This window comes from Erithacus rubecula, assembly GCF_903797595.1.
Source record: "Erithacus rubecula genome assembly, chromosome: 19".
Classification (NCBI taxonomy): Eukaryota; Metazoa; Chordata; class Aves; order Passeriformes; family Muscicapidae; genus Erithacus; species Erithacus rubecula.
The window spans coordinates 7,292,917-7,320,548 of NC_136671.1; the positions used below are offsets into that span (position 1 = coordinate 7,292,917).

The window sequence follows — 27,632 nt, forward strand, 5'->3', positions numbered from 1 at the left end:
GGTACTTCTGCAAGAAGCCAAATAGGGCATGTCAAGTGGCAGAGGAACAAAGGGAGGTGGCCACATCCTTGAAGGTGCACCAGCAAAAAACCACTGCAGACAACACAAGATTGGCAATCACTTACTGTCTTCATGCATCACTTATCCTAAGAACTAGTAGCTAAAGAAAAGTCAAAGAGAAAAAAAAAAAAAAAAAAAGAAACCAAAGATAGATAATTCAAGAATTACTGCCTTGCAGTATATTTGGAGTGCCCACCCTTTCCACTGGTATCCTGGGTTTATGCAGCATATGGAATATCCTCCCTGACCAGGCACTGACAGGAAACATCAGCAAGTGCCAGGACTGAGATGAATGAAACTTAATGACAAATGGGGAAAAAGTCCAGAATATTGACCCTGGTTTCCTTCTGCCTTGCCCAGTTTGCCAGCACAGTGACAGTGCCACAGTCCTGTCAGGGCTGCTTGCACTAATTAGATCTGCACAGCTAGAGCAGAACATATTAAGGTTAAGGAAAAAAATTACCCTCTGAACCCACTAGTACATATCCAGAGGAACTATTCATTTAAACTTCAACTTAAATACGTATTTATCTTTGTGCTCTGAAGCCCAATATACCTCATTTTCAATTTAACCTCTCCTCTTTTATGCTTTGTAGAAGTTGTACAAGATCATTTGTGTGGAGACTTAATATTTAGAAAAAGTTCCAGCAATTGGAAGAGCCAACATTTCAAAGGGTCAGCAATCAATGCATACAACCCCCACTGGGGTACAGCCCTTCCAGCTGGAGAGCTACAGACACAAATTGTAAAGTGCATGTTAGGAGATGTTCTGGATCTCACACCCCTGGCATGGCAAGGGGAGGGAGAGCTGCAAACAGGGGAACACAGGTCAGACCCTCGGGCAATGGAAACTAAAAATATCTCCTCTGACTGCAACCAGCTCACAGCCAGTCTCCAACACTCACTGGAGTCACTGGGGCAGCCTGCAAGGCAAAGCAGCTCTCAGGAGGAGGGGGCAGGCAGGAGGGCATGGTGGGGAAATACAGAACTGGGATGGAGCCTGGAATGCTCTGCCCTGGAGCTCCATCTCAGCTGGGATGGAGCCTGGGATGCTCTGCTCCCCTGGAGCTCCATCTCAGCTGGGATGGAGCCTGGGATGCTCTGCTCCCCTGGAGCTCCATCTCAGCTGGGATGGAGCCTGGGATGCTCTGCTCCCCTGGAGCTCCATCTCAGCTGGGATGGAGCCTGGGATGCTCTGCTCCCCTGGAGCTCCATCTCAGCTGGGGATGGAGCCTGGGATGCTCTGCTCCCCTGGAGCTCCATCTCAGCTGGGATGGAGCCTGGGATGCTCTGCTCCCCTGGAGCTCCATCTCAGCTGGGATGGAGCCTGGGATGCTCTGCTCCCCTGGAGCTCCATCTCAGCTGGGATGGAGCCTGGGATGCTCTGCTCCCCTGGAGCTCCATCTCAGCTGGGATGGAGCCTGGGATGCTCTGCTCCCCTGGAGCTCCATCTCTGCTGGGATGGAGCCTGGGATGCTCTGCTCTGGAGCTCCATCTCTGCTGGGATGGAGCCTGGGATGCTCTGCTGCCCTGGAGCTCCATCTCAGCTGGGATGGAGCCTGGGATGCTCTGCCCTGGAGCTCCATCTCAGCTGGGATGGAGCCTGGGATGCTCTGCCCTGGAGCTCCATCTCAGCTGGGATGGAGCCTGGGATGCTCTGCTGCCCTGGAGCTCCATCTCAGCTGGGATGAAGCCTGGGATGCTCTGCCCTGGAGCTCCATCTCAGCTGGGATGGAGCCTGGGATGCTCTGCTCCCCTGGAGCTCCATCTCAGCTGGGATGAAGCCTGGGATGCTCTGCTCTGGAGCTCCATCTCAGCTGGGATGGAGCCTGGGATGCTCTGCTGCCCTGGATAGTCACAAAATGTCCAACCTACAACTTCTGTGTGTAATAGGCAGGTGTTATGCCTGGCTTTAACATAGAACAATCAGGAGCAAAGTACCTTAAACAAGCTGAAGGTTATCTAGAGATGACCCATATGCCTTTTGCACCTCACCTGAGAAACCATCCTTCTTCCTGCTATGGGGATTTTCATGTAGTATAAATTAGGGTGAAATATTTATTTCCAATGGAAACACCCCAAAACTGCAGGTACACATAAACATCAACTTCTAATCATTTCAATAAGCCTTGTTTAGAGGTAATATTGCAGCCACTTACTTACACTAGTAAGACACAGTATAAATATGCAGTAGAACAAAATTACCTAATTAAAGGAGGAAAGCAGCACACGAAATTCAGAGTGCCTACCTCAGAATTAAAAATGAAACCATTTCAGCTTGACAAATAATACTAGAACTATACTTTAGTAGAAGCTTCCCTAATTTCCTTGCATCCTCTACTTCATTCCTTCTCCTTCCTATCCCACCCCAAGTATCTTTTCTCTGCTGGTATCCCCAGAGCTGTAAACTCTCAGTGAAAGGCCAACAAAAAATTTGGAACAAATACAACGTGAGACTTCAAATACAACTTGCAAATATTAATACATAACAGCATTTATTTTCCTTGTTTGGATTGACACTGAGTGGAAAACCACTCCATTTCCTGAAGGGAGCCAAGCAGGCTCTCAGTGTCATATGTGACAGCAATCATAAGTTAATAAAAGACAGCAAGTTTACAAAGCTTACATGCAATACTTGATCCTAAAGCTCTTTTCCAATGTGAGTGGTTCTATAAGTAAAGAAAAATTAATTCAATATGCCCACTCTGTCTTTGCCAGCCCCAGCCAGGGGCAGCTCCCAGTGCTGCAGAGTGGTGCCACAGCTCTCAGGCTGCACACTGGCAGCCCAGAGCTTACTGAAGAGCTTTGCAGATGGGAGATAAGAAATACTTTATATTTCACTCAGATGTAGATTATGAGCCAGGGAAAAGAAAGCTTAAAAGGTGAATGGCTTCTTTAGGCATTAGCTGAAATCTCTGTACAGTCTCCAAAGAAAGCTGACAGCGAGGTCAAGCTATAGTATGGGAATTCTATAGTCAATAAAAAGCCCTGTTTTTTAAGCTCTGAGTCAGAAAAATTCAATGTGGATGACCACTTATTGAAAGGGTCATCATCCAACAGAGAGAAAATTGCTAGAGCAACAAAGAGCCCAGAAGTATTGCTCAGTTTATAGAAACCACAGAGAAGGACAAATTCTAAATCCGTCTCCTCCTAGTATTAATCTAGTTTGCCTCCAAGAATCAATTTATCCAGTAGAAACCACATTGTGATGGTACAATCAAGTTCCTTCTCCAAAATCTGAACTTGAACTATTAAAAAAAATCCTGTTTTATGTCTGCATGCTGACATTTACATACTTATTTAGCACTGAAAGCACAGCTCCAGCACTGCATTGACAATTAAGAAGGATAGATGGGGGTTCTTGTCCCAAGACAGTTTTTTTTTTCGATTTTCCTCCATGGAGCAACTTTACTTTTGCTCTGCAGCAGCACTTCCCATGCATTAAAGGACTTGCTGTGAAACACAGCCAGCTCAACGAGTCTTGTAGCAGAATGTCCCACTGCAGTGAAACAAAAACCTCTTGTACCTGAAGGCAGAGATCCCTCCCCCACAAGAACAGCTTTCTGCAGTTGCCCCCATTTCTGATTCTCATTCTCAAACCACTTTTATCCTCCTGCTCCTCACTTGCTCACACTCGTGCTCCCAAAGCAAGGAATTTGCTTTGCTAATTAGTGCCATTAGGGAAGTTGGGGAACATGAAGCACAGATTAAAAAATTGTTCAGGCTGGGTTCTTAGCACTTCACCCTTGTGATATATCCATGTTGTAAGCTCTGCACTGAACAGCACTTGACTCAGCCTCAGTTTGCAGCAGAGAGAAATTAATTGCAATCTAATAGGATTTAAATTGGTACAAGGGATGCCATCATTATGGGACAAGACAGAGTAAAACCACAGTACATTAGCAGCCAGTGAGCAGCTCCAGTCAATGCAGTGGAACAGGCAACACCATGCCTCAGACATGATGAATTGATACCTCAATAATTGTAATTTATTAGTGGGTGCTGCTGAACTAGCACACCAACCAGGTGGGAACGGGCTGAAGCTACGCAGTGTTTGTGGAAGGAACAACATTGCTTCTGCAAGGTCTAGCTTGAAATCATTTTACACTGAAGTGAAGATGTGCCACAGCTTAATTCAAGCAGCAGTTATGTGTACTGAAGGATGAAAGTGTAAATCAGCAGCAGACTGGGAAGCAGAAGGCTCCTGGTATCAAATGTCAGTGGAGTTGCTCCCTGGCTCTGCAGCCTTTGACAAGTCACTTGAACCTCTGGTGCTTAAACAAAGGCAGGTACAGCACTGGGCCAGGGGCAAGATTCCCATCACAGCCCACATTTCACCCTCTGTGCTGAGATCTGAGCTAAACTGCAGGCCCTTCCTGGCTGCATTTAAAACTAACACTAGAGTTAGTACACGAGGCTGGCCCGTGGATATTTAGCCACGTGTGACAAACAGGCTTTATGTAATGAATTGTGGTTAAGCTGCAAGAGTAAACCTGACAGACATGCACATGCATTCACACTCACACAAAGCCCAAGTGTCCCACTTCCACATGAGCAGCTCCAAGAGAACAAGCACAAAGCCAAGCAGAGGCTGGGCTGTGCCATGGATGGATGCACCCACAGCCATTCCCTGCCAGGTAGCACACCTGAGAGAACAGCCTCAGATCCCCAGGGGCTGCACCCCTGCTCCTCCTCCTGCTACACCTATGCCACTGAACAGTCATAACTTGTTGCTAAATGAGGCAATCATTCCCATGCCTAGGAATGCCACACTCCCCATGGAATTTGCTGGGCAGGCAGAATTTTAAGAATTTGGAATATTTTCCAGTTGGTTTCAGCAAACAGAATGTGAGCCACCAACACCGGAGGTGCCAACACAACCCACCAGCAGCTGCTATTTCCCTCCCATCTTCTGTTAGGGAAAATCTTTTGGATGCCAAACCCCCTGAAGCACAGACCTGCCACCCTCACACCCAGTTAGACCTTGACAACTCCTTTTGCCACTTCCCACCTGAGGGCAGTGAGGAGAGCAAAGGGTTCCTGTATTCACTGCAGGAGGACCAGAAGATCACATGAGAGGTGCAAGTCTGGGTCTCTGAGCTAAAGACAAATGCCACTTCTGGGAAGAATTAAAGAAATTAATTAACACTGAATTGCAGAATTTTTTCTTTCTTGGCAAGCCTGCTTAGCACACTGCAATCAACTCTATGTACATTTTATACTCTGAGCTCATAATCGAGTGGGGCTATTTCAGAGCAGGAGATACCTGAGCCCTATTTCAGGCTTCCTTAACTGGATCTTTTCCTTCTAAAGCAGCCCAAGAAGCCAGTTAGCAAAGACAGAAAACCACAAAATTACACATTCAGCCCCTTCTAGCCGGCTCTTCACCCTAGAAGACTTTTAGAGGGTATATAATTAAGAAAAAGAAAATGGTTAGCCTTAAAAACTGGCTCAGTGAGTTTGCTATCAAGATCCTTGCCTGTGTTTGTACTGTGGAAACACCCTCAGTACTCACACCTAGTTCTCAATCATGAGATGATGATTAATACCAGCATTAGATCATCCTCAGCAATTGCCAGAGCTTTCTGCAAGGTTCTTGCTGGATTAAATCATTGAATGGTGCTCAGCACCTCTAAGCAAGCCCTTGAAACCTGATATTGGCATCCATCCTGGGCACCTGACCTGGCACATTCATCTGGCATGATGCAGAAATACTGACTTGCATGGAGTCACTTCCCTCATGTCCTCTGTCTGAACCAGCTCCTTGTGCTCTGAGTCAGCTCTGAGCTGATGTGCCAGTGCTGTTTCCAAATCCAGGCAAGTCTGTGGATGATGAGGTTCCACAGCTTAAGGCTGATTCCTTAAATCTTGCAATACCCAGGCTCCTACAGCAATGACCTCCTCCCTTCCTTCTTTAGGTTGAAAAAATAGTGTTATGTTTTCCTGTATGGTAATAAAATAGTCATCACCTCTCCTGTTACTTTTCTTCTGTGCATTGCAAACTTGTTAAAAATTAAGTAAAAATTATTTTCTCCCTGTTACAGATAAGCAGCCACAAAAAACATGGGTAAGCAATTAATCCTCTAGCCTGGTCATTTAGTAGCACAACTTGGTAGCAAAAATCCTTTAATCTCAACAACTTTACCAACTAGCACTACTAGCAAGAATATGGCCTGTCCTCCTCTCCCAGACAGTTATTTTTTGAGGAGAATGAAGAGAAGGGGTTTTAAAATTGTGTATCTGTAATGTCTGGAATCATAAAAAAAACCCAACTCAGATACCAAGTACCATCATGCCAGAGATCAAGATCTGTATTCAATACAGAAATAAAAATACCATGTACAAATTAATTTCTTACAGAGTGACTACTTGGTGAAAGACACTATCTGATAGTGAAAAAGAATGTATCGCTTAATTTTTATTTTAGCATATATAGTTCAGCACTGGAAACAGTTCATTTTTTGGATAGGTAAAAGGAAAAGATTGACTTCTCCTGATTACATCCTAAATCTGTCAGAACAAGCTCCAAGTCAACAAGTGTGTCAATACTTAACTAGGAATTAACTAAGGGCTCCCATTTGTGTAGTTGTTTTTCACTTGCTTCATGCAGCAAAGGCTGTAAAAAGCCCTTGAGCTTTGGAGCAGGTTGAGCAGATGCACCTCAGGCCATGACAGGATTCACCCCAGCACTGTGAGCCACGTGCTGCTGAGTGCTGCAGAAACCCTGAATACAGCTGCAGCACTAAATTCCTGCTATTGCCTAAGTTACAGACATGCTGCCAAAATAAATAAATAATAACCATTAGGAATAAGCACATGATGCTACAGAAGGAAGCCTCTGGAATGATCAGAAATCTCATTTTGAGTCTCATCAATGGAGCACAACAAACATCTCAGATTGTGCATTTTACGTGCCTGGATCTGTCAAAGTAGAAGAAAGACATTTATTCTAGTGTAAGGTATCAGAATATGAAACTAGAAATCAGAGTAAGCTTGGTATGTGGGATTTGTGCAAATGCTGAATGAGAAGCACATTGCATCAACAAGGCTCTGGGGTTTAGGCTCTCAACTAAACTGAATCCTTACGGGGGCAATTCCAGCCCCATCCAACCTGGAGTTGGATTATTGCAGGGATGGGGCAGCACAGCTTCTCTGGGTAACCTGTGCCAGGGCCTCAGCACCCTCACAGGGAACAAACTCCCAACACAGTTTATTTACCCTCTTCTGTAATTTTTTTATTCATAGGAACAACACATGTTCAGACTTCACAAGCCCCAAGTTTCAAGCCACTGAAACACTCTCATAGAAAAATAATCACTTGTGATGACCAGTTATCATAGGACTGTAAATAAATTCTTATTCTTAAAGTACAGTGGCAGGTCAGTAAATGCTGAGATCCAGAGTGGTGATAATTGTATAACTGAAGAAAAGTTAAGAAAAAAATGCAACTCAAGCAGCTAGTACTCAAAAGCTGCAGGAATAAAAATGGGTTTTTCAAATCATCTTTACAAAGCTACATGATAGTTGGATGAACACAAAGCACTATAAAGATAGCCAATTCCTGAAAAATATTATTTCCCTGCTTCTTGGGTCAGTAAAACCCTTATTAACTACTAAAATATCTGCTTTAGGCTCTGCCTTAGACTTATGCCTATTTGAGGTGACCCAAGATTGTCAGACAACAATGCAGTTCCTACTAAAAAACACACACAAAAAGCCCCACCAACAAAAAACCCACCACAACATGTACTACTGTTTGCTTTTTTTTTTCTCTGGGACAATGCAGACTTTATTACATCTGCTATTACAACGTGCCTACAACAATGTTCTCTAACAAGCAGCCCTAAGGTCAAATATGTTCCTTGATCAATTTACTAGAGGTCCCTGCTGCTGCTGCTGTGGGTAGACTGTCTGGGAAAAAAAAAAAATAATCCCTTTATTCCTTTTCTTCTCTATAAGGAAAAAAAAGCTGTCACAAAGGCATTTTTCTTCTCCCACTGCTCTTGACAAGTCAGGTAAACAGGGAGGGAATGCCCAGCTGCAAAGGACTGTAAGAGAGCAGCATTAGCACAGGCACATAAAACCACACTGTTTATTTACAGAGCTGCTCAACGACTCAGAACAAGGCTAAGGGGATTGGGATTGTCTTAGCAAAACACCTGCAGTGCTTTGCATGAGGACAAACACAAGGCACTCTGGATGTGTTGGTCATTTTTGTACAGGAATTTAACAGTTCAGTACATTGCTACAGTCAAACAACCCTGACAAGCAAGAGCACAAACTCACAGATGCTCTGAGCAGTGCAGTCATCACATTAACCCTCTCCTGGTTTTAGAGCTGTGACTGCTGGTCTGGTTTTGCTCAACACACCAGTATCAATCAGTATCAATGCTGATAGCCACTCTCACTCCTGCCTGACTGCATGGCTTTTGTTTCAGACGCTGGGATTTATTTATTTTCACTCTGTGTGAGGGTTTTAGTTACAGGTTGGCACTGATGTTAATGGCAACCACCCCATTCCTCCCCCCAGCCTGGAGTGAGCCTGGAGCTCCAGTGCCTCTGGTTATTTGTGGGTGATTCCTGGGATTGTCTTTGTTTGTTCCCTATGGCTGATACTCATCACTTCCGAACAAACACGTTAATTCTTGCAAACAGCCCCTTTAAAAGACAAGAAAAAAAAAAGCCTTTTGCTAATGGTCTATAATGGGTCTAAATAAAGCCTAAGCTGTTCCTTACTCAAGCATGACTTCATTGCTTCTATTCCCTTCACACCCTGCCCACTGGCATAATTTGCAGAAGGGTTTTAGCATGGACAGTTGAAACTCTCACATGCTGCCTGAACTAAAAACCTTCATCCTAGAGCCCCTTTCTTCCCCTATGATAGATAAATACAGCTTTTATTTTGATTACACCCGTCCCATCTGCACTGTCAATTTTCAATCCATGAAGACAGAACTCCAGTCATATCCCCACACAGATCAGGAGACCATCTCACCCAACACAATCGCTAGAGAAGGTTTAAAATCTGGCAGAACTCCAACCTTCACATTTCATATGGCCAGAATAGAATTCTCCCTAAAAGAGCAGAACTGCACGTGTAAAAACCACACGTGGTAATTAATCAGCACACACCTTGGTGTGCTCCAAAATCAGGACACTGACCAAGGACAAGCAGGGGCCACAAAGAAAAGCTGGCAGCTTCTTCCCAGACCACACATTCCCACTCGGGTGCCGTGCCCTGAAACAATTTTAATCCATCTTTCTGTTTAAGCAGAGACAGCACTGCCACTGACGATGATACGACAGTGACAAAGGAGGGCTGAAATTCAGACCCAAATTGTTATTCCCCTCAGCTAGGCAGTTATGCACAAGAAACACTGCTTGTAAACACTTCTTTGTCAAACACTCAATTACAAGCTGCTTTATGAACAAAATGAGGCAGTGGCAAGGAAAGTGAGAGACGAAAATGGGGAAGCAATCTCCAGTGGCTCCCAGGCATCACAGCACCATGGTCCAGGAATGTCCAGGTGACTCTGGCAGAGGGCATGGACACTGGGGAAACACCAAACCCAGCCCTGCAGAATGGGGTTTGGGTTTTCAGGATCTTGGCTTTGTTCTGCTGTTTTGGTTATTTTCTATGTGGTAGGGAAGGAATAACTGGTTTATTTTTGTATCGTCGCTTTTTGCATTCTGCACCAGGAAGAAAAGGAGCACACGTACAAAATGTGGAACAAGTTCAAAGCCCTCAGTTCAGGCAATACTCACAACATGACTTTCTTTGTGTAATCCCCATTTACACCTTTATACACTGAAATTGCTCCATATGAGCTAAAAAGTAACTGGAAACTGGAACATTCATTTTTTTCATGTTAAAGCTGCAGATGTACTCCCCAATGCCCAGCTGAGCTACCTCCAGCTTCAATCCTGAAAGGACTGAAGCTCTAACTCCAATGAAATATTTCTGACTGACACTACAGCCAATAAATGCCATGTTAAATTATAAAATGCTGCCCAATGACCACTTGAAAGTTTTGAGAACCAACAGAAAAACAACTCCAGGAGATCTAGCAGCACTTTCCAGGAGGCTGCAATGTTTCAGCATCACAGGGCTGCTCACATGGCACTGCTACTCAAGCTGCCCTGGACAGCACCCCCTATTTGATCCAATATCTAGTCCCTGGATTCTTTTAGCAATATTATTCAAGTGAATAAGATTTCCCCTGGAAAGAGTTTTTTTTCCTTGTTTTTACTATTCAGACAATGAGTCAAGCAGAGCTGAAGGAGGAAATGTCAGAGAGCAAAGTGAAATCCATTGCTAATCTTCAAGTGGCAATAGGTCTGCAGATGAAGGAGGAATTGCTCCTTTCCCTACAGCTGAACTGAAACCCTCTAACCAGAACACAGAATGTGGAGGAAAAGGTGAAGATAAAAGATTTGTTTTTAAATTTAAAAACCTGCACATATTTACACAATTGACTTTAGACACCAACATTCAGAATTCAGCAGCTACCCAAAGAATATTCTGCTTTGTAATCTCAACAATTCCAACAGCAGAAAAAGCAAAATTGAAAGAAAGCTACCAGAAAGAAAAGGAAAAAATAAAAGCACCAACTTTTGCATGTAACAGTAAGAGTTTATAAGTATAATTCTTAAAATCAACATATGAAACCTAGCTAGGATGTTTTTTTAATAAATTAATTTCAAGGCTCGACTATAGAAAATTTTTAGAATGAACTTAGAGTGCTAATAGCTGGAAAAACCTACATATAGACATATTTCACTTCTGGAGTTAAAAGGCACATATCCAGCAACATCTCAGGACTCTCCCAACCAGTAAGTTTGGAAGAGCTTTAAATCTATCACAAACTCCTGCTGGCTTTATTTAATTTTTATGTTTCTTTAAGACAAAACATTAGGCAAAATAGACTGATTCTGCCAAAACAATTGTGTAGTGGCATTCACCTGAATAGCTCCTAATAACCTTGCTTGAAGGAAAAATGCAAGTGCTTATTTTACATGAGAGTTGCCTCCAAAGCAAAGATGTGCTCACTCAAGCTGTGTATATTCCCAACAGCTCGTGTAAACCATCCATCAGGCAGCAGTCTGAAAATGATCCCCCTGCAGAAGGCACACAGAGAGAGGCTGAGGGGTGTGGGTGACACTGCCCCAGGCTGCAGTTTGGGAGTGAAGGCAGCTGAGAGGTGCAAACAGCATCATCTCTGACACCAGGAGAGCCAAGAGAGCTGGAGCAGGGCCACTGAGTGACTCCAGGCAAAGGCTGGCAGCTGCCAGAGCAGCCCTGCTGCAGCTCCTGACACACTGGGGATCCCTGCAGAAGCTGAGATCCACAGCCAGCAGGGACCAGCTCTGCATGGGGACAGCAACAGTACCTCATGGAAAAGGTATTTATCCTGCCTCAACCACATGTGACAGTGGGATGTCATCTTGTTTGCTTTAAACCAGCTCAGATTTAGACTGGAGTGGTGCAGATGGTTTAGTCATCATACTGATCAGTGTGCTAGGAGAAGAATATTGGCTGTCTGCATCAACTGTGCTTATTTCACACCAATAAAAATACCTGTGATCATCTCAAATAGCACTGCAGACATGTGGTGCAAGCAGAGGAACAGAGGCTACAATTACATAACAGATCCCAGCCTCTTCTGCAAAGCTAGCTAAAATATTGGGCAGCTAGTGCTTAAATCAAGATAAAGTAACCTTTTAGATGCTTCTTGTCTAAATCAGAAAAACAACATCCAAAAATACTTTGGATTTTTCAGGATCCTAGCCCCTCCTGCAGCACTAAACCCAGGAATAAGATCTTTACACATGTCACAGACACCTGGAACATGTTCTGTCTCACAGCTATGAAGAAATATCCAATAACCTCCAGCCAAGGCTCTGAATCTATTCAGACAGCTACTCCACACTACTCCATTTTTCAACTTGCTAAAATCACAGGATCCAGTACAAGTGCTCTATCTTGGTACCGTCTCCAAAAGAAATATACAAATAAAGTGAGAGGAAGGAAGAGGGAAAAGAAAGAGAACTTAGTGCATTGTGTCAACCAATTATATTCAACAGAGAAAAAGATACAAGTGGTTATAGCTTCCTGTAAATTACTTCATGTAATTAAATCCCCTTCTCTAAATTACAGCCCATTTAGCTCTTCTTTTATAACAATGTAACCAATGACCACCAACAACCTTTTTTATAGTGTCTAATGCCACGTAAGTTGTTAGCAATGAAATTCCCTTTTTATTTCTCCCTTTCGAAAGAAGCTGCTCTAATGAGATTCATTCACAGCTACTTACAGACTGTCATCGAGAAGAGAGGATGGCCTTGTTTCCCTTTATCTGCTCCCTCTGAGGCTATATTTAAGCAAATGTGACCTGAAGTCCTTATCAGTCATCCAAATGCAGGTAGAGAAGTTAAAGGTGAGCATCAAGAGTTTTAGAACATGGAGTTTATAACTGGTTTGATTCTCCACACAGACAGAATCATTTCCTAACACTGCACCAGTGTGGCTTAACTATCTTCCTCCCACTTGAATTTTCTGAGCTGCCTTAACTTGGAAACCAGCAGGAACACCAGGTCAAGACTTTTGCAAGCCCCTGTTTGCTGGAGAGCAGCTCTGACAGCTTTCCCTGGATTGCATCCCATAGGAAATGTCTGTGTGTGCCTCCAGTTCAGAGCTGTGCTCAGCCATGCTGCACTGGGAGCTGAGATGGAGGGACAGGCACTGCAGCTCAGCCCCTGCAAGGAAGCACTGGCAGCACCCAGGGCTTCCATCACCGTGCTCCCCAAATCTGTTCCAGCATCCTCAAAGTGCCAGCAGCCACCTGGAGGCCTGAGCTCCTCGCTGCTGCCCAGGTGCTGTCAAGGGGGAGAGGAGAATGGGGGGACAGATGGGAATGCTGGGGTAGAGGAAAAGCAGGGACAAAGGAAGCAGAAGCCAGTGCTGCAGGCAAAGCCTTGGGATCTGGTTGTGAACACAGCATGGTTGATGTAACAGCAGCAGCCTGATCCTTAAATTCACAGCAGGGAGCAGAGTGCACGTGGCAAGGCACTGCAGCCCTGCATCCCCATCCCCAGTGCCCTGCTGCTCTGACACAGCAGCAAATCCCCACCCAAAAAAAGCCCATGGCAGAAAAATGCTGGCCAGGGGAGCCAGCCCTGCCCTGCCCACCAAGGAGCTGCACTCAGAGGAGCTGAGCCTCTCCAAAGGAATCAGGAGAGCTCTATGAAAGCAGGGACAAGTGGGGCAGCAATTCTGGCAAGGGACAGTCAGCTACAAAAGGGAAACCCACTGGTCCAGACAAGCAAGCATTTCACTATTCAGTCAAACAGACAAAGCCATGTTCTCTTACATATCACACTTTCAGCAGCCAAAACATGCTTTACATCACTGTTCAGAAAATAGTATTTGCAGTGTAATAAAAACCAGCATATGCTTCTGTTTCATTCTTCAGCATTAGTCAAAAAATAGTTGGACACCCCACAATTCTAATAAGCAAGATCTCTTCAATTTATGTTTCCCTACCAGAACTGCAGAGGGTTTTGAAATACATTTTTTCTGGCTTAAGCAAAGGCTGCCTCCTGTCACAGTTCCCAGAGGGTTTATGGCACTGTTTTGCACTGCTCCTGAAGCAGTGTGGTACAGAAATCTGTTATGGAAACCGTGCTGTAGCTCTCCAAAGGTGGCTGCAATCCCATGATGGAGTTACCTGTGCCACAGCTATAATGCAGACTTTAATGGTCTGATGTTGGTACAGCATTTTAAACAAACTACACACACTGCAAAGTTCTCCCTCTGCTGCAGAGCAGGCTCTGCAGCCACTTCAAGAATCTCGATGAATTCTTGGATAAATTTAGCAAAAACAACAGCACTTCTTTGTAATAGCAGGGTTTCATTTGGGAAATAAACATCCACTTTTTATTTACAAAGGATTTTTCCTCCTCCTGCCACTGCTGTGCTATGCCCACTGCTTCCCTCTACTTTGATCCAGAAAACAGAATACCAAGTACCTAACCAGGACTTAAAGCAGATTTTTAAATTAGTTCCTGACAGTGCAAACAGATTGCTATTGATTGAAATGAGGCTGATTTCAGGCCCTGGATTAGCAAACCTAATGCCTGAATGGTGTGTTGCCCATTCCAGCTCTGTGCCCTGCTGCTCCCCAGGCAGATGAGCATGAGAAAACAGGGCAGGGCCAGCTGTGCCTGCAGCCCTGCTCAGCTCAGCCAGGGCTCCTCCCAAATCCCCAGGGCCAGGACCCTGCTCTACACCCTCAGCAGCAGCTTTGGAGCCTGTTGTCAGCTCAGGAGGGTATTTGGGAAAGCTCTGCTGGAGCCCAGCACAAAGCTCACCAAGCCCAGTGACCTGCACATTCACATCTGGATGGAACCAAAGCTCTGGGGGCAGCCAAACCCTGGCTGTCCTTCCCAGACAGCCTGGCCAAAATCTGGGACAGAGGCTTCACACAGGTGATGGCACCACCTCAGCAGCCCTGCTCCCCCAGCCAACACAAATGTCTGCTTTAAAAAAATCGAGAGCTTTCATGTCCAAATTGTACATTCTTGTACTTACAGAGGTAGAAATGGATCCTGCTTTTAAGCAGCATTTTACTGATTAAAAGAAAACGGACTTTTTTCCACTTGCTTTGTTGTTCAGTTTCAAAGAACGTTTAAATAACAATATCTACTAACAAAAAGGGTAACATCAATTAGAAACAAAAAGAAACTAGTTTGTATAATTTCAGCGTTCAAAAGCAGTGAAATGCAAACACCAAAGCAGCACACACCAAACCCAACCAATCCCCAAAACCCACATTAAAGGCAACCTTTGTTCTTTTTTTTTTCCTGTAAGCTGACTGCCTAGAATTCATTGGGTTTTAGTAGCCTGAGATACTGAAGGTAACAAAGTAAATTACTGTTCTATTCGGACCCTCTTAGAAACAATTCAGCTTCCAAATGCTACATTATTAAGACATGGAAGAACAGGCATATCCATGTCCTCTGGCTAAGGACAAAGACTCCAAAGGTTATTTTTCAGACTCACTCTCCTGCGTGGCTGCTGAACCTCAGCTAAGAAAAGGACATTTCAGTCTGAACTGGCTCCACTAAGCACACACTGCCTCCAGCCCACCAGTGGATCCAAATCCAGGCATGATAAATACTACTTATCATTATCTGAAAAATAGAATACAACTCAAACAGCTACAAGGTACTATTGCCCAACCATCAGCATGAGCAATATGATGCCAAAGGAAATGTTCTGCAGTATTTCATTATACATATGAGCTTTTAGACTGTTTGTCTTGGGAAAGGCCCCACAGCCTTTCAGTACCACCACACACAAACGGGGTCATGGGTATGTAAATGGGCTGAAAAGGAGCTATCAATTTTCACCTAGACATCAGAAGAAACAGCGTGCATCCTGGATGGAAAAAATGACTCGGTGTATCACCTTTAGCTCAGATCAGCAGCAACCCAGAGCAGGGCCCTCCTGGGGGTAGGGAGGGTGTTACATCCATTAATGAATGTTGGATAACGAGATGATGAGCATCACAGAGAAACCACATGAATAGGTAATCAAACTTGTTAATGCAATTTAGCAGTTCCAGTCCAGCAAGAGCCACACAAGGCGTTACATTAATCACCACAGCAGTTTGGGGAGGGCTGGGGAGTGAATGAGGCTCAGGAATTAGCTGTGCTTTCCCTTCCCTCCCTCCTGAAGCTCTGCTGAGGTCTCAGAGATGTCACACACAGTGTTAACTCCCCTGGCCCCTCTGTCCTCCCGGGTTCCAAACCCAGTTGGCTATTTATGAGCACTAAATACGTGCTGCACCACCCTGCTCTCCTCAGCTCCTCTGAGACTCTCCCTCCTCTGGCTGATTTAAACAGTGGGTGAGAAAAGGAAGGAGGAGGTGTAAGACACTAATCTTCGTGACAAATGACTATTTGCAGAACACTGTGTTATTACAGCAGCATTTAACATCTAAATATATTCAATACACTGTGATGCTCCCAAGCTGACTAAACAGAGAGCTTGAGGTTAAGCTAACTGGAAATACCAGCAACCCAACTTTCCTATTAGCCCCAACTCTTTTCAGAGGTGTTCATTGCACAGAAAGGGCAAATGGTCCTAAAGCCCAGAAAAAATAGAAAATAACACCCAAAATCCAACTGTTCTACATCCACAGTGCTCAGACAGAGGAAAAAGCAACTCCAAAAATGAAACCAGAAAAGAGAACAGCTCAGCTAAGGTTAAACAAAGACTGTCTCAAAGCTCAAAGAGCGACTCTCCAAAAACTATAAAAATTACATAGGACACATAAGGGAACACTGGAACTAAGAGCTTTCATTTTATATGTACCTCTACTAAATCCAATCAAATTATACATCCCACTCTTTAAATCCCTAAAAGAGTGATGGGCTGCTCTCCCAGCAGCACTGTCTGCAGTTGTGCTGGGGATTCCTTTCCTCAGCCACTGGATTAGCTTTGGACATGGCTTTGGAAAAGGCAGTGACTCAACCTGCAAGGAATGCTCCTGTGCTGGAGGGAGCTCCAGCCTTTCAGAGGGGCTGGATTTACTGCAGGCCACTCTGGCCACACCAAAACACACCCCAGCTTTGAGCTCACTCTCACTCCACACCCTGATGACTGCAGGAGCTTTTGCTGATCCCCATTTTAAAGAGCAGTTTCAAGCCAGCACCTTTCCCTGTGCCTGTGTGTTGAGAGCAGCCCCAAACTCTGACAAATCTTGGACAAAAGGACCTAAACTATTTGAAATGCCTTTTTCTCCCTCTGCTTAGTTATAGCAAGAGATAAATGTGTTTGAATGATTTTTATACACAGTTGGGAGTAATAGGCTGGAAAGGACAGATTGGTTCTTGCAGCCCTGTCCCCATAGCCTGAGGTACAGAACAACCAAATATTCAGGAGCAACAGCAATCTGGATGCTTTGTCAAATGGAGTGAAGTATAAATCTAATTTTCTAAACAAAGCAGACAACCTGGCACTGAAATCAGCTTACCACTTTGCACCTCTCTACAAGGATTAGCAGAATGCCATAATTATAATGCCCAATTTGATTTATTAGAGGAGGCTGCATAGAAAAGATGACAATTCTGTAGCATTGTGAAAAGAAGGGATGAGAGTAGAAGGAAAGCTTCAATTTGAACAGTAATTTCTCAGCAACATCTCAATATAATTAGCATTAATTACAGTAAGCTATCCAAATTAGGTATAAACCTATGTTTAATAACCCTGAGATGCAAAAATCATCCCCCAAATTCCAGAAAACTTAATATTACAGCCAATTTGTCTAGACAGCTTGGCAGGAAATGCCAGAATCCTAGGTGTGAAATTTGTGGTTACAAAAAGAAGGAAAAATTATTGAACTTGTCTATATATCACTTGCATAATGAGTTTGAACTAAGAATAGCCTAGTTTATGTAGCTTAGATTTTGCTGCTACTCTCATCAACCTTACAGACCTCCAAACTTCTCTGGTTTTCACAACTGTATCAGCTAGGATAATAGCAGGTATTTAAAAAACCTCCCTTTCCAACAAGAGAGGAATTCTAAGTGTGACTTATTTTAAGAAGCACCACATATTAATGAGTCACTCATCACAGGTTTTCTTTTATACTCTTTGTGCAAGCTCCTCACTTTTTAGAGTTTGTTACTTATCCTTACAGGTAAAAAAAAAATAAATTAAACAATGGAAGTTGAATTCAGGTTTTTATGAATGTGGCAGCAAACCCCCTATTTAATCATTGATGGCAGCCAAATACTACTCAGAACAAAAAAGTAAAAACATCCTCATTTTTCAAAGCTGAAATAACAATAAACTAAATGTCTGGTAAACTAAGGCAGCAGAGCATGAGAGTAATCAGAGTCTGCCAGTGCAACAAAATCTCTTACCCCAGAGGCTTCTATGGAAGTGCCATAAAATCCCTAGTGGACATAAGTATGTGAAACTGAGTTTTAAATTTCATGTAGAACATGTCACTGTTATCAACCCTTTCCTCCTGCAGGAAGAGGTAACCTCCCCATTGTCTCACACATCCACAACTATGCAAATCCCTGCAGGGTAATTTTAGAACTAAAGAAACAACTTCCACCAGACCATGAGAATTCTAACTTCAAATGTGATGAGCCCTTCTAAATCAACATGCTGAAACACAAGAGAGTATTTGTGGAGAAGTTATAGGGGAGGATTACATTATACAACCTTCACCATCTTTTTAAATATTAAAATATTGCAAGTCTGAAAAAACATTTCCAGTAACTGGACAATTCAATCTTTTGCTGTCTGGCACACATACAGGATTAGTTTCATGGAACAGAAGGTGGCTTGAGTTAAACAGCTCTTTTTCTGCTGGAGAAACGGAGAATAAAAACCACTTTTTCATCTTAGTGTGTTTCTCAGCTCAGAACTAATGCTGGAAGGTCAAGTGCACTGGTGTTCCCACTGGCTGCCACTTGGCACCCTGTTAAGGACAACTGGGAAAGTGTCCACAGAGAGATGCTGTGTGCCATGGGGATTGCCAGCCCATGAATGCACACTAAGTCACTAACAAATCTCCCTGCTGAGCAGCAGGGAAGTGATAAAGAGCCTGCCAGCCACAGCCTTTTCTTTGTCACCTGCCCCTCTGCACTCAGTGTGGCTCAGAGGGAGCCTCTGCAATAATTCCCTCCAGCATGACAACTCTTCATTCATTCATTAATGCTCTACCACATTTTAGAAGGGTACACAAGAAAGACTGCCCAGAGCACAATTTCCTGCAAAGTGACTTTCCATTTTTAAAACACTTGGATGGTCTCTCCTCCTCAACATTGTGTTTTGGGGGTAAGTGAAATTGCAGTAATGAGATGGACATAGAAGTTTGCAACTTCCAGGTGCACATTGCCCAGCACAAATCCTCCAAAGGAGTTTATCATCTGATGATTTCTACTTGTGTTCAAGACCAGAAGGGCCACAAATCTACTGTATGAATCAGTGCACTGTATCAAAGCTGCAGGACAGAGGCAGGTCAGCTCCTTCCTTCCTACACTACCCAGCACACCTGGCTTCTAGTCCAGCCTGTGGAACCTGCCCCCAGCACAGCATCTGTGCATTGGTCTCAGTCTTTTAGGGGCATTGTTCCCACAGCCCAGCCCACCAGAGAAGCCATTCACATGGACAGCCTCACCTGCCAGCAAGGACAACATCTCACAGTGGCCAAGGCCATGATGGTGGCTCCAGATGAGAAGCATTTCCCTACCTGTTTGGATAGCTTCAAGGGGAGTTTCTTCTTCATCCTCTCCTTGCCTCTTTCTGCCTCTCTCTCGGAGCTCCCTGCGTCGTTGTTATGGCCATTTTCACTTGGCTCAGCAGACACACAGTTTTCAGATTCTCTAGGTTTCTTGCCTGGGTGCCTCTCCCATTTCTCCTTCCGCTCCTGAGGCTTTAGTGACATGTCCTTCTGTAAAGGAGATGAAAAAAGAGAATGGTAAGTTCTTTAAGTTCTTTGCAGCTACCTTTAAGCATTAAGATGTATAAATACTGAAAAAAACCACAAACAGGACAGTATGTGTTGTTCAGAGGCAACTTAAGATGAATAATTAGGAATACATAACACAAACAGTAATTTGAGATTAGATTAAATTAGGATGAATATTCTCCAGGCTATGTGTTTGATTAATTTCAGTGATGCTGGAACTGGGTATGAAAAGGAGCTCACTTCAGATTAATTCAGAAACTATACGTCAACAGCACACGAGCAAATCAGCATCCTGAAGGGAAGCCTCAAACTGCTCAAGTGAAACAGAGGTGGGTTTTGTTTTTTTGTTTCTGATCTGAGAAGGAAACGCATCAGACCCCCCCTGGGGCTGACAGCCTCTGATTCACAGCAGCATTCATATGGAGAAAGGCACTTCTAAAGCCCTACCACGAATTCCCTGAGCCAGAGAGATCAATGGGATCCAAACACACAACAGAGGTTGAACACTTCTAAGTGCTAAGTGTCTGCCCTGAACCAGGCTGTAACACACAATCCAACACGTTCAAAAGCGGGTATGTCATGTCATGATGATTAACATTGCAAGTGAGATCAGAGAAGGGAATTACTCCTGCTATCCCTGGCATCTCTGAGGACTGGAAGCTGAACTCCCAGTGACAATGTACCAAACTCCCTCTCTATGCATGCAGTGTGGAAAAGGAGTTGAAGAAATAATATGCCAAATCACTGTGACATTGGGTCACTACAGCTAGATACATTCCTCCCTTATGTCTTTTATTAACTGCTCAAGGGAAAAAAAAACGAATTCTTATGGGAACATTTTGCAGGATATCTATTCCAATTATTTTTTTAATGTGAGGTAAATAGATAAGGAAATACCCTAAAGGCACTGCTTACTACAGCAAAATTCAGCCACAGATATTTTTCTAAATGCCTTGCTTTTAACTCAAGCAGTTACATGACAGGTATTTGTACCTTACATGAATGGAGATCACAATACAACTAGTCACATCAATGCACACACCTTCAGTACTGCAAAGGAGCTCAAGAAAATCATTAGCTCTCTAGTCTCTCAAAAACTGAAGCCAAACAAAAAAAAGAAAATTAGGAACTGGAATGAAATGCCCTGCTGATTGCTCCAGATTACTTCCTCCCCCTCTCCTTTAATTAGTGAATTGACTGCCTCAGTGTGCAACATGCTGATTCCACTCCAAATCACTCACTTGTTTAAAGTTACCCTTCCCTGGGAAGTGAGTGATGCACTGGCACTTTAGGGTCAGACATACTGAAATTAGAACCAAGGCAGTAAAACACAGCTGTTTCCAATTCCAGCCCAGGATCCCAGACAAACAGCCAGCACCCAACCTCTGCACACCTTGCAGGAGTCCTGTGGGGCTGGAGATTCCTCTACAGATACAGCAAAATGCAAAACCCCGTAAGACACAACACTTCCACCAAAACTAAAATAACTAGCCCTGTCTTGGAGGCACAGAACACAGCTCAGCTTGCCAAGTCCACTATGAGAGAGAGAGCAAGGAAAATACCTATCTGGCATTATTCTCCATGAATAATAAATGAATATAAATCAGTGTTCAGTTGCTCAGTTTGGTTTTAGTTTAAAGATAACACTTGGAAGCAGCAGTTCAAGATGCCAGTTGAAGAAGGTCATATTGTGCTGTTTACTGGGAAGCTACTGAGATGAAAATCAAAATGCTAATCTTCAGTAACTAATCAGAAACTTGTCATGTGGAAATGCTATCTGTTAACTGATATTCAGCAAAACATTAGAAACAGCAATCACCACAAACGTGCACTTCTTCTCAAAGCCAGATGCAGCCTGTGATGTGACAGCAGGTGCAAGGAAGATGCTGCATGAGGTGACTTGGAGCCTGATGGGGGAGAGAGGCTGGGGCAGGCAATGCCACCACCTGAGAGCACCAGCAAACCATGCACTCCTGGCTTGAGGGGCAATATGCACTTCTAAGGATGCCTTCAAAGCAAATAAATTACCATTTTGGTTTAAAATCTATCTGCTTTCACATGGTGGTTAATGCTTTGAGGAAAATCTTCCCTTGGCACCCATAGCACATTCACTGCAGGTTTTCAGACTATTTCTTTCAACACAAAACTGGTCTGGAAATCTGTGTTTTTCTCCTTATTGAATCCTACAAAATTCCCTGCTTCAAAATGCAGCTTTTCATCCCATTTTGTCTGGAGATTTAAGGCTTGTCTCATCGCTGAGCTACCAGCAAAATTAATTCATGAAATACAGTTATAGCTGGATCAAAGCCAAGGAAATAATTCATTCACTTCTAGTGCCATCCAAGAATCTCAAGCACTTTCCAAACAGCCATGAATTAAGCCCCAAGGCTGAGGCTGCTCCTGCCTCCAGTGGGGGGACAGTGGAAGGAGACCTGGGGCAGCCACAGGGACAAAGCCACGTTTGTGTCACAAGAAAGGGCACTCTGAACTAGGTTTTCTCCCTGCTCCAGCAGAGGACACAGCTCCCAGGACAGAGTCAGCAGTCCTTGCTGACAGAGGGTGACAGCAGGGTGTTCTCCAGGCTGCTGAATGCAGAGCTCTGCAGCCCCAGGCAGACAGCAGGAGGGGGCTAATGGGGTTTCTGTTCTTGCCTCCTTTGTTCCCTTTCTGTTTGCCCTACTAAAAGGGGCCTTCCAGTGATTGCTCTTTTACTAAAGTTTATGACCTCCAAGTTGGGGAACCTCACTTACCACAAGAGCTTACTATTTTTGGATGTGCATATGTGCTTGTGCACAGGCAATTGCTGGAAAATTTAAGCACATCCAGATTATACAGTACATCAGAAAAATGGAGGTTTATCGATGCACCTTGACTGACTTCAACCCAGAAATCCCAGCCTGCAGGTGAGACTGGCTCCTGACAAACTGCCCCACTGCAGCCTTCCCCCCAGGCAAGCCCAGAGCAGCAGATACTTTCACCCTCTGCACATCAGGTAAAACCTGGGGATTCACACAGGGACAGGGTCTGAAGTCAGACCCCAAAGTCAACAGGTCTTCACATCAGCCTTGTGGTTTCTGCCCAGCCCAGGGGTCTGCAGACCTGCCTGCCTTTGCTGTCACAGCAAATTCCCTTCTCCAGGGAAGGCTCCAGGATCCAGGCCCATTCTCTCTTCTCAGTTCCAGCAATTAGACTGCTAAATCTTGCTCCAGTGTAGAGAAAACTGTTTTATTCCTTACTAGTCACTGCTTCCAGGACTGTCTCCTACCTGTCCTCACTTCAGAATTTCTCTGACACCTTCCAGGGCAGGCTACAGCCTCTCCATCTGCAGTCCCTGCCTGTCTGGGCTGCAGACAGAGTGCAGATGGTTCTAACTGGCTGCATGGTTACAGATTGGGAAGAATCATGCCTTTCTTCAGAGACCCATTCCTGGCAGATACTCCATGAAACACACAGATTTCTTATTTATCTGGATGTACAGACACCAAGGAAGAGTTCATCTGAAAGTGGGACTGTGGTACCTCCTCCAGCTCTCCCTGGAACACCTCCACACACCTTCACAGCAGCTGCAGAGATTCACTGGCACACACCCTGCCAAATGCTGGCAACCCAAGTATGTAACCTAGGCTCTGCAACAGATTTTGGGAGTCTGCAATAAAAACCCTTGTGATTTTTTTTCCATCACTATTCAGCCCAAGCTAGTTATGCAATTGCACCTCTGCTTGCAGCAGATCTGGCAGGAACCCTTAATCACTTGGAACACTCCTCCCTGAAAAGCCATTTTTCTCCTGTCACCAAGGCACAGCTGCAATCCCCAAAGACACCCAAGGCACACACTGCCCAGTTTATAAGTAAAGCTGGGAGTAATGTGGGTGCACAGCCCTCAGCTCTGGAATGAGACTCTTCTTACCCCTAAAATGCCAAAGCAAGAGTCTTGTGCACAATGGACTCCATGTTGTCTGTTTGATCAGGAAATAATGATCAGCCCTGGAGGAGCCTGGCACAAGCTCACATCCCACAGCCATCCTCTGGCTGGAGTTATCACTCCAGCCCAGCTCAAACTCAGCCTTAATCCTCTGAATTTACACAGCTCTGAGGTCTCAGAAAGCGGCAAGGAAAGACTGTGCTTGTAAATACCTTTCATACCCAGGGAACCCTTAAAGAACCTGGAGAAAATGTCCAAAACTCACACAGCTATTTGAAAACCCTTGAGTATGCTGCTGGGATGCAGAGGGTAAAAATAACACCTACAGATAATAAAATAACTATCCTCAGCCCTCAAGCATCAGCTCAAAATGCAGCCCTGGTGCAAAATGCAGCCCATTACAATCCCCTGTCCCCAGGGCCCATGGGACACAGGCTCAGCCCTGGGCTGGCTGCACTCCACTCCTGCCACGCTGCCTCTGCCAGCTTCACAAGATTATATGGGCTGATTTCCCAGAAGGGAAACAGCCTCCAGCTTCTTTCTCCACAGCTCTTCACTGCAGCACTTATTCCTTAAGTTTGGCAATGTGAAATATCCTACCGAACATCAAATAGGAGAAGGATCCACACAAAGGAAATAAAAAACACTGCTGCCTCTGAAACTGACCCTGCTTGCCCGTGTTTCTGCCTCCAGCTACTCTCAAAAAATTGCAATGGAAAAGCCCCTGAGGATCTGAGCACCATCTATCCTTGTATCAACTTTATCATGCAATTAGCAGTAGGGTTGTCAAATGTCTTTGTTTAATAGTTCAGGGAGAGATCCTGGATCAGAAAGGACCTGAAACAGATTTATTTTAAAGTAGGTTAATTTTTAAATATTCCTATGGACCTGATACTCAGTTTATAGAGCCACAGAAACAACTGCTGACAATGTTCTCGTGCTTTCTAAGCAGACAAAGAACATTACAAATACAAACAGGACCACTACTAACACAAACCTACTGCCCATGTATTTGCATAAAGGGGACACAGGAGACAGTAATTCAGATGGAAAGATAATAGTGGAGATATACAAGAAAAATGTACATGAAAGACAAACTTTAAAGCATGGATTTGAAGACAGGTCTGTAGAGACACAGAAACCACTGCAAGAACAGGAGCCAGCACAAGAAAAGATGAATAGACAACAGGCAAATGAAATCAGGTGAATAATAAGGAAAGAAAAAAAGGGATAAAAAAGGACCACACCAAGGTGACTGAATTTGAACTCAGCAGGGTGAACAGGCAGCAAACACAACTGGAGATCTTGAAAATGAGTGGAAGCACATTGAACAGTGTGAGGGGGGTAAGTCTGAGCTCTGCTCTGAGAGCTGAGGGGCAGAGCTTGGGGCAGTGGGGCAGGCAGGTGGACGGGGCTGGCACAGCTCAGCACTGTGGCTCCCTGCTGGAAGCAAGGCAGGAGCCAGCCCAGACTGCCTCGCCCAGAGCCCAGGGCACTTTGGGGAGCAGACTGCTGGCATGGCCAGCAGACAGCTCCATTTCCACCAAAGGGGAAGCTCTCACTCCTGAAATACAACACACACTCGTTTTACTTTCCAGCCCTCTCCTCTCCCCCACTGTGAACTCCACTGCAAACATAACTCAAACCCCCAAAGCCTCTCAGCCAAAGACACTAAAGCTGTTCCAAAAGGCAGAAACAAGAGTCTAGATTTGAAGTGACTTTCTTGCTTTGACCCGACATTCAAGCAGTGCAATCAATATCAATTAAAATGATTGCAAATGAAATCCTTGCTTGTTTAACCTTGGACTGCAATTCTCCTTTCACAGCTGACACATTCCAGATGAGTTCGGGTCCTGCTTTTTAAAATGCATCACATTTGCTCTGACCCTGTCACATGTTTAGCTCAAGAATAAGATGACTTTTTGACAAGACAGATTTGGAAATGTTAAGACATTTGGAGCTGACACTGGTTTGCAGGTTTATGATACATGATTTAACTTAAAAATACAAGTGGATGAACCAAGAAACTTACTGTAATTGAAACACTCAAATTTATTACCAGAGGCTACGTTCCTGTCACCTATGAATAGCTGAAGAGTAAGCTGCCATACTCTGCTGAACACCCACTTGTTATGTCTCCAAGAATTAAGACCTTTGCTTCTAGGAGCTCAGAGACACAGTACCAAGTAGAGAAAGCTTGGACAAATGCTACTTCAACAAAACAGTCAAAAATTACAAAAAAGGAAGGTCAGTTCACTATTCTTTTAAATGCATTTCAATCCATGTTGAATTTACAAGGCTTTGATTGCTCTTTTTGCTTGCACAAGACCTGAATAAATAATGATACAGTGCTGAGCAGTAATTGGTTTTAAAAACTGAGCAGAAAAGGGAAGATACTGTTCCTTTCCTTTCCAATTACTCAAGGAAAAATCCATTCCTCTCCCCCACCAGCAATAGGAAGTACCTGGAAACAGTGTTTAAAATTCTTTTAGAGGACAGTAAGAGTGCACACAGCAAACACCTTCACTTCAGCAAGAAGCAAGGAAATCCATAGGAATGTGAGCATATGGCTGTCCATGTTTTTGGTATAAAAAACATCTCCATCACCCATTGGGGAGGTGGATACCCAAGATCTCCTGTTGGAAGGCTCACTGCAGGAGCTGCACAGGCAGCCAGCTGTGACTCCTCTCCAGCCTCCTGCCCAGAGCCTGCAGAGAGCTGCACCCCTCTTCCTCTCAGCTGCCTCCTTACAGACACTGCACAGCTATTAGGACTCCTACAGGTGCTTGCTGTCCATCAGAAGGGAAATGATCCCATTTTAAGCCATCACTATTTCCTGCAGTGATGGCAGTAAGTGCCCGGCGAGCGCTCGCAGAATTACTGTCAGCGCAAAGTGTGTCAGAGAGAGAGGGAGCTTAAATGATTGAAGGGGAGCTGGGGCACCATTTCCAGGTAGATGAAATGAGGCATATTGCAAGCACAGCCTGCCTGGCTTTTACAGCCTGCAGGAGTGCTGAAAGGTGCTGCTGCCCATGCAGCACCAGGCCACCCTGCTCAGCTTCCACCGCAGATAAAAAGCACATTTTGGCTGAAGCTGCTTTCAGCCAGGATTGGGAGCTCAGCCTGCCTGGTTTATGTCGTGTACAAAGGAGCTGGAAAGAGCTTGTGGCTGTCAGACAGCAGCTTCTCCAGCTGATTTGATGGCTGCACTGCCAGGTGTGAATGCTGAGCAGGGAGCACATCCTTCCTGCCAGCAGCTCCTTCCCAAGGGACCCATCAGGAATGGCAGCAGCACCACACACTGCCCAGCACCCCACAAGTGACAGACTATGCAAAAACATCTCCTTCTTGAACAATGTGACCTGGGGCCATCAGTCTCAACTAACTTCCAGAGGTATCCAGCTAGTAAAGCTACACAGTCAGGCACACCTCCAGGTCCAGTGTTTTGGGAAAACATTCCTCAAGTGTGCCAATATCCAAGGACACTGCTGATAACCAGCAAACAGATGCTTCTTGACAGAGCAGCCTTTAAACACTTACTTGGAACTAATTTTCCTGTCCCCAGCTTATTCAAACAGGCACTCCTTGAATTCAAACAGTTCCCACCAAGCAGCAGAACTGGGACCTGAAGAAGCAGCTAAAGCCAGATGTGGCCATTTCATCCCTCATTTCCAATCTTGCAGGAAGGTAACACAACCCCAGGTCCCCAGCTGGCCCTAAACTGCCAAAGGAAAAGGCATGAGGATCCTACCAGCACAAACTGGTACAGCAGCTGAATGCTTTCATCATCACCAATTTTCAGCTAAGCCAGTCAGACAAAACCAGAAACACAATGTCGAGCAAAAATGTCTCCAACCTATTTATTACTATAGACAGCAATGCTTAGAAATACTACATCACTCTCTAAAATGAAAAACAAAAAGACCCAAGTGCTTCTACCTCTGCTGAGGAGGATGTCATGCTTCCATGAGCTGGACTCTGGAAAGGGAGCTGAGCCAAGCTGAAGCTGGGCAGATGGACTGGACACATGGCTCATTTACCAAAGGCAGGGGCATGGATTGCTCTCCTCCATCTATACACCTGCATTTAAAGGTTTGGTCTTCACAGTGTGAAATACACAACCACAGCATGGCTGGACTGACTCCCATGGGAGCAGC

General features: G+C 44.5%; 1 protein-coding gene across 17 annotated transcripts in view; it reads right to left on the reverse strand.

Annotated features, from left to right (window-relative positions):
- FBRSL1 (fibrosin like 1) overlaps window positions 1-27,632 on the reverse strand; it is a 491,903-nt gene that overhangs the window by 342,310 nt on the left and 121,961 nt on the right. For all 17 annotated transcript variants that reach the window (XM_079322881.1, XM_079322897.1, XM_079322886.1 and 14 more), the window contains exon 2: window positions 19,335-19,535. In XM_079322881.1, coding sequence (XP_079179007.1) covers window positions 19,335-19,535 — 201 coding nt within the window. The remainder of the gene's footprint in view (window positions 1-19,334; window positions 19,536-27,632) is intronic.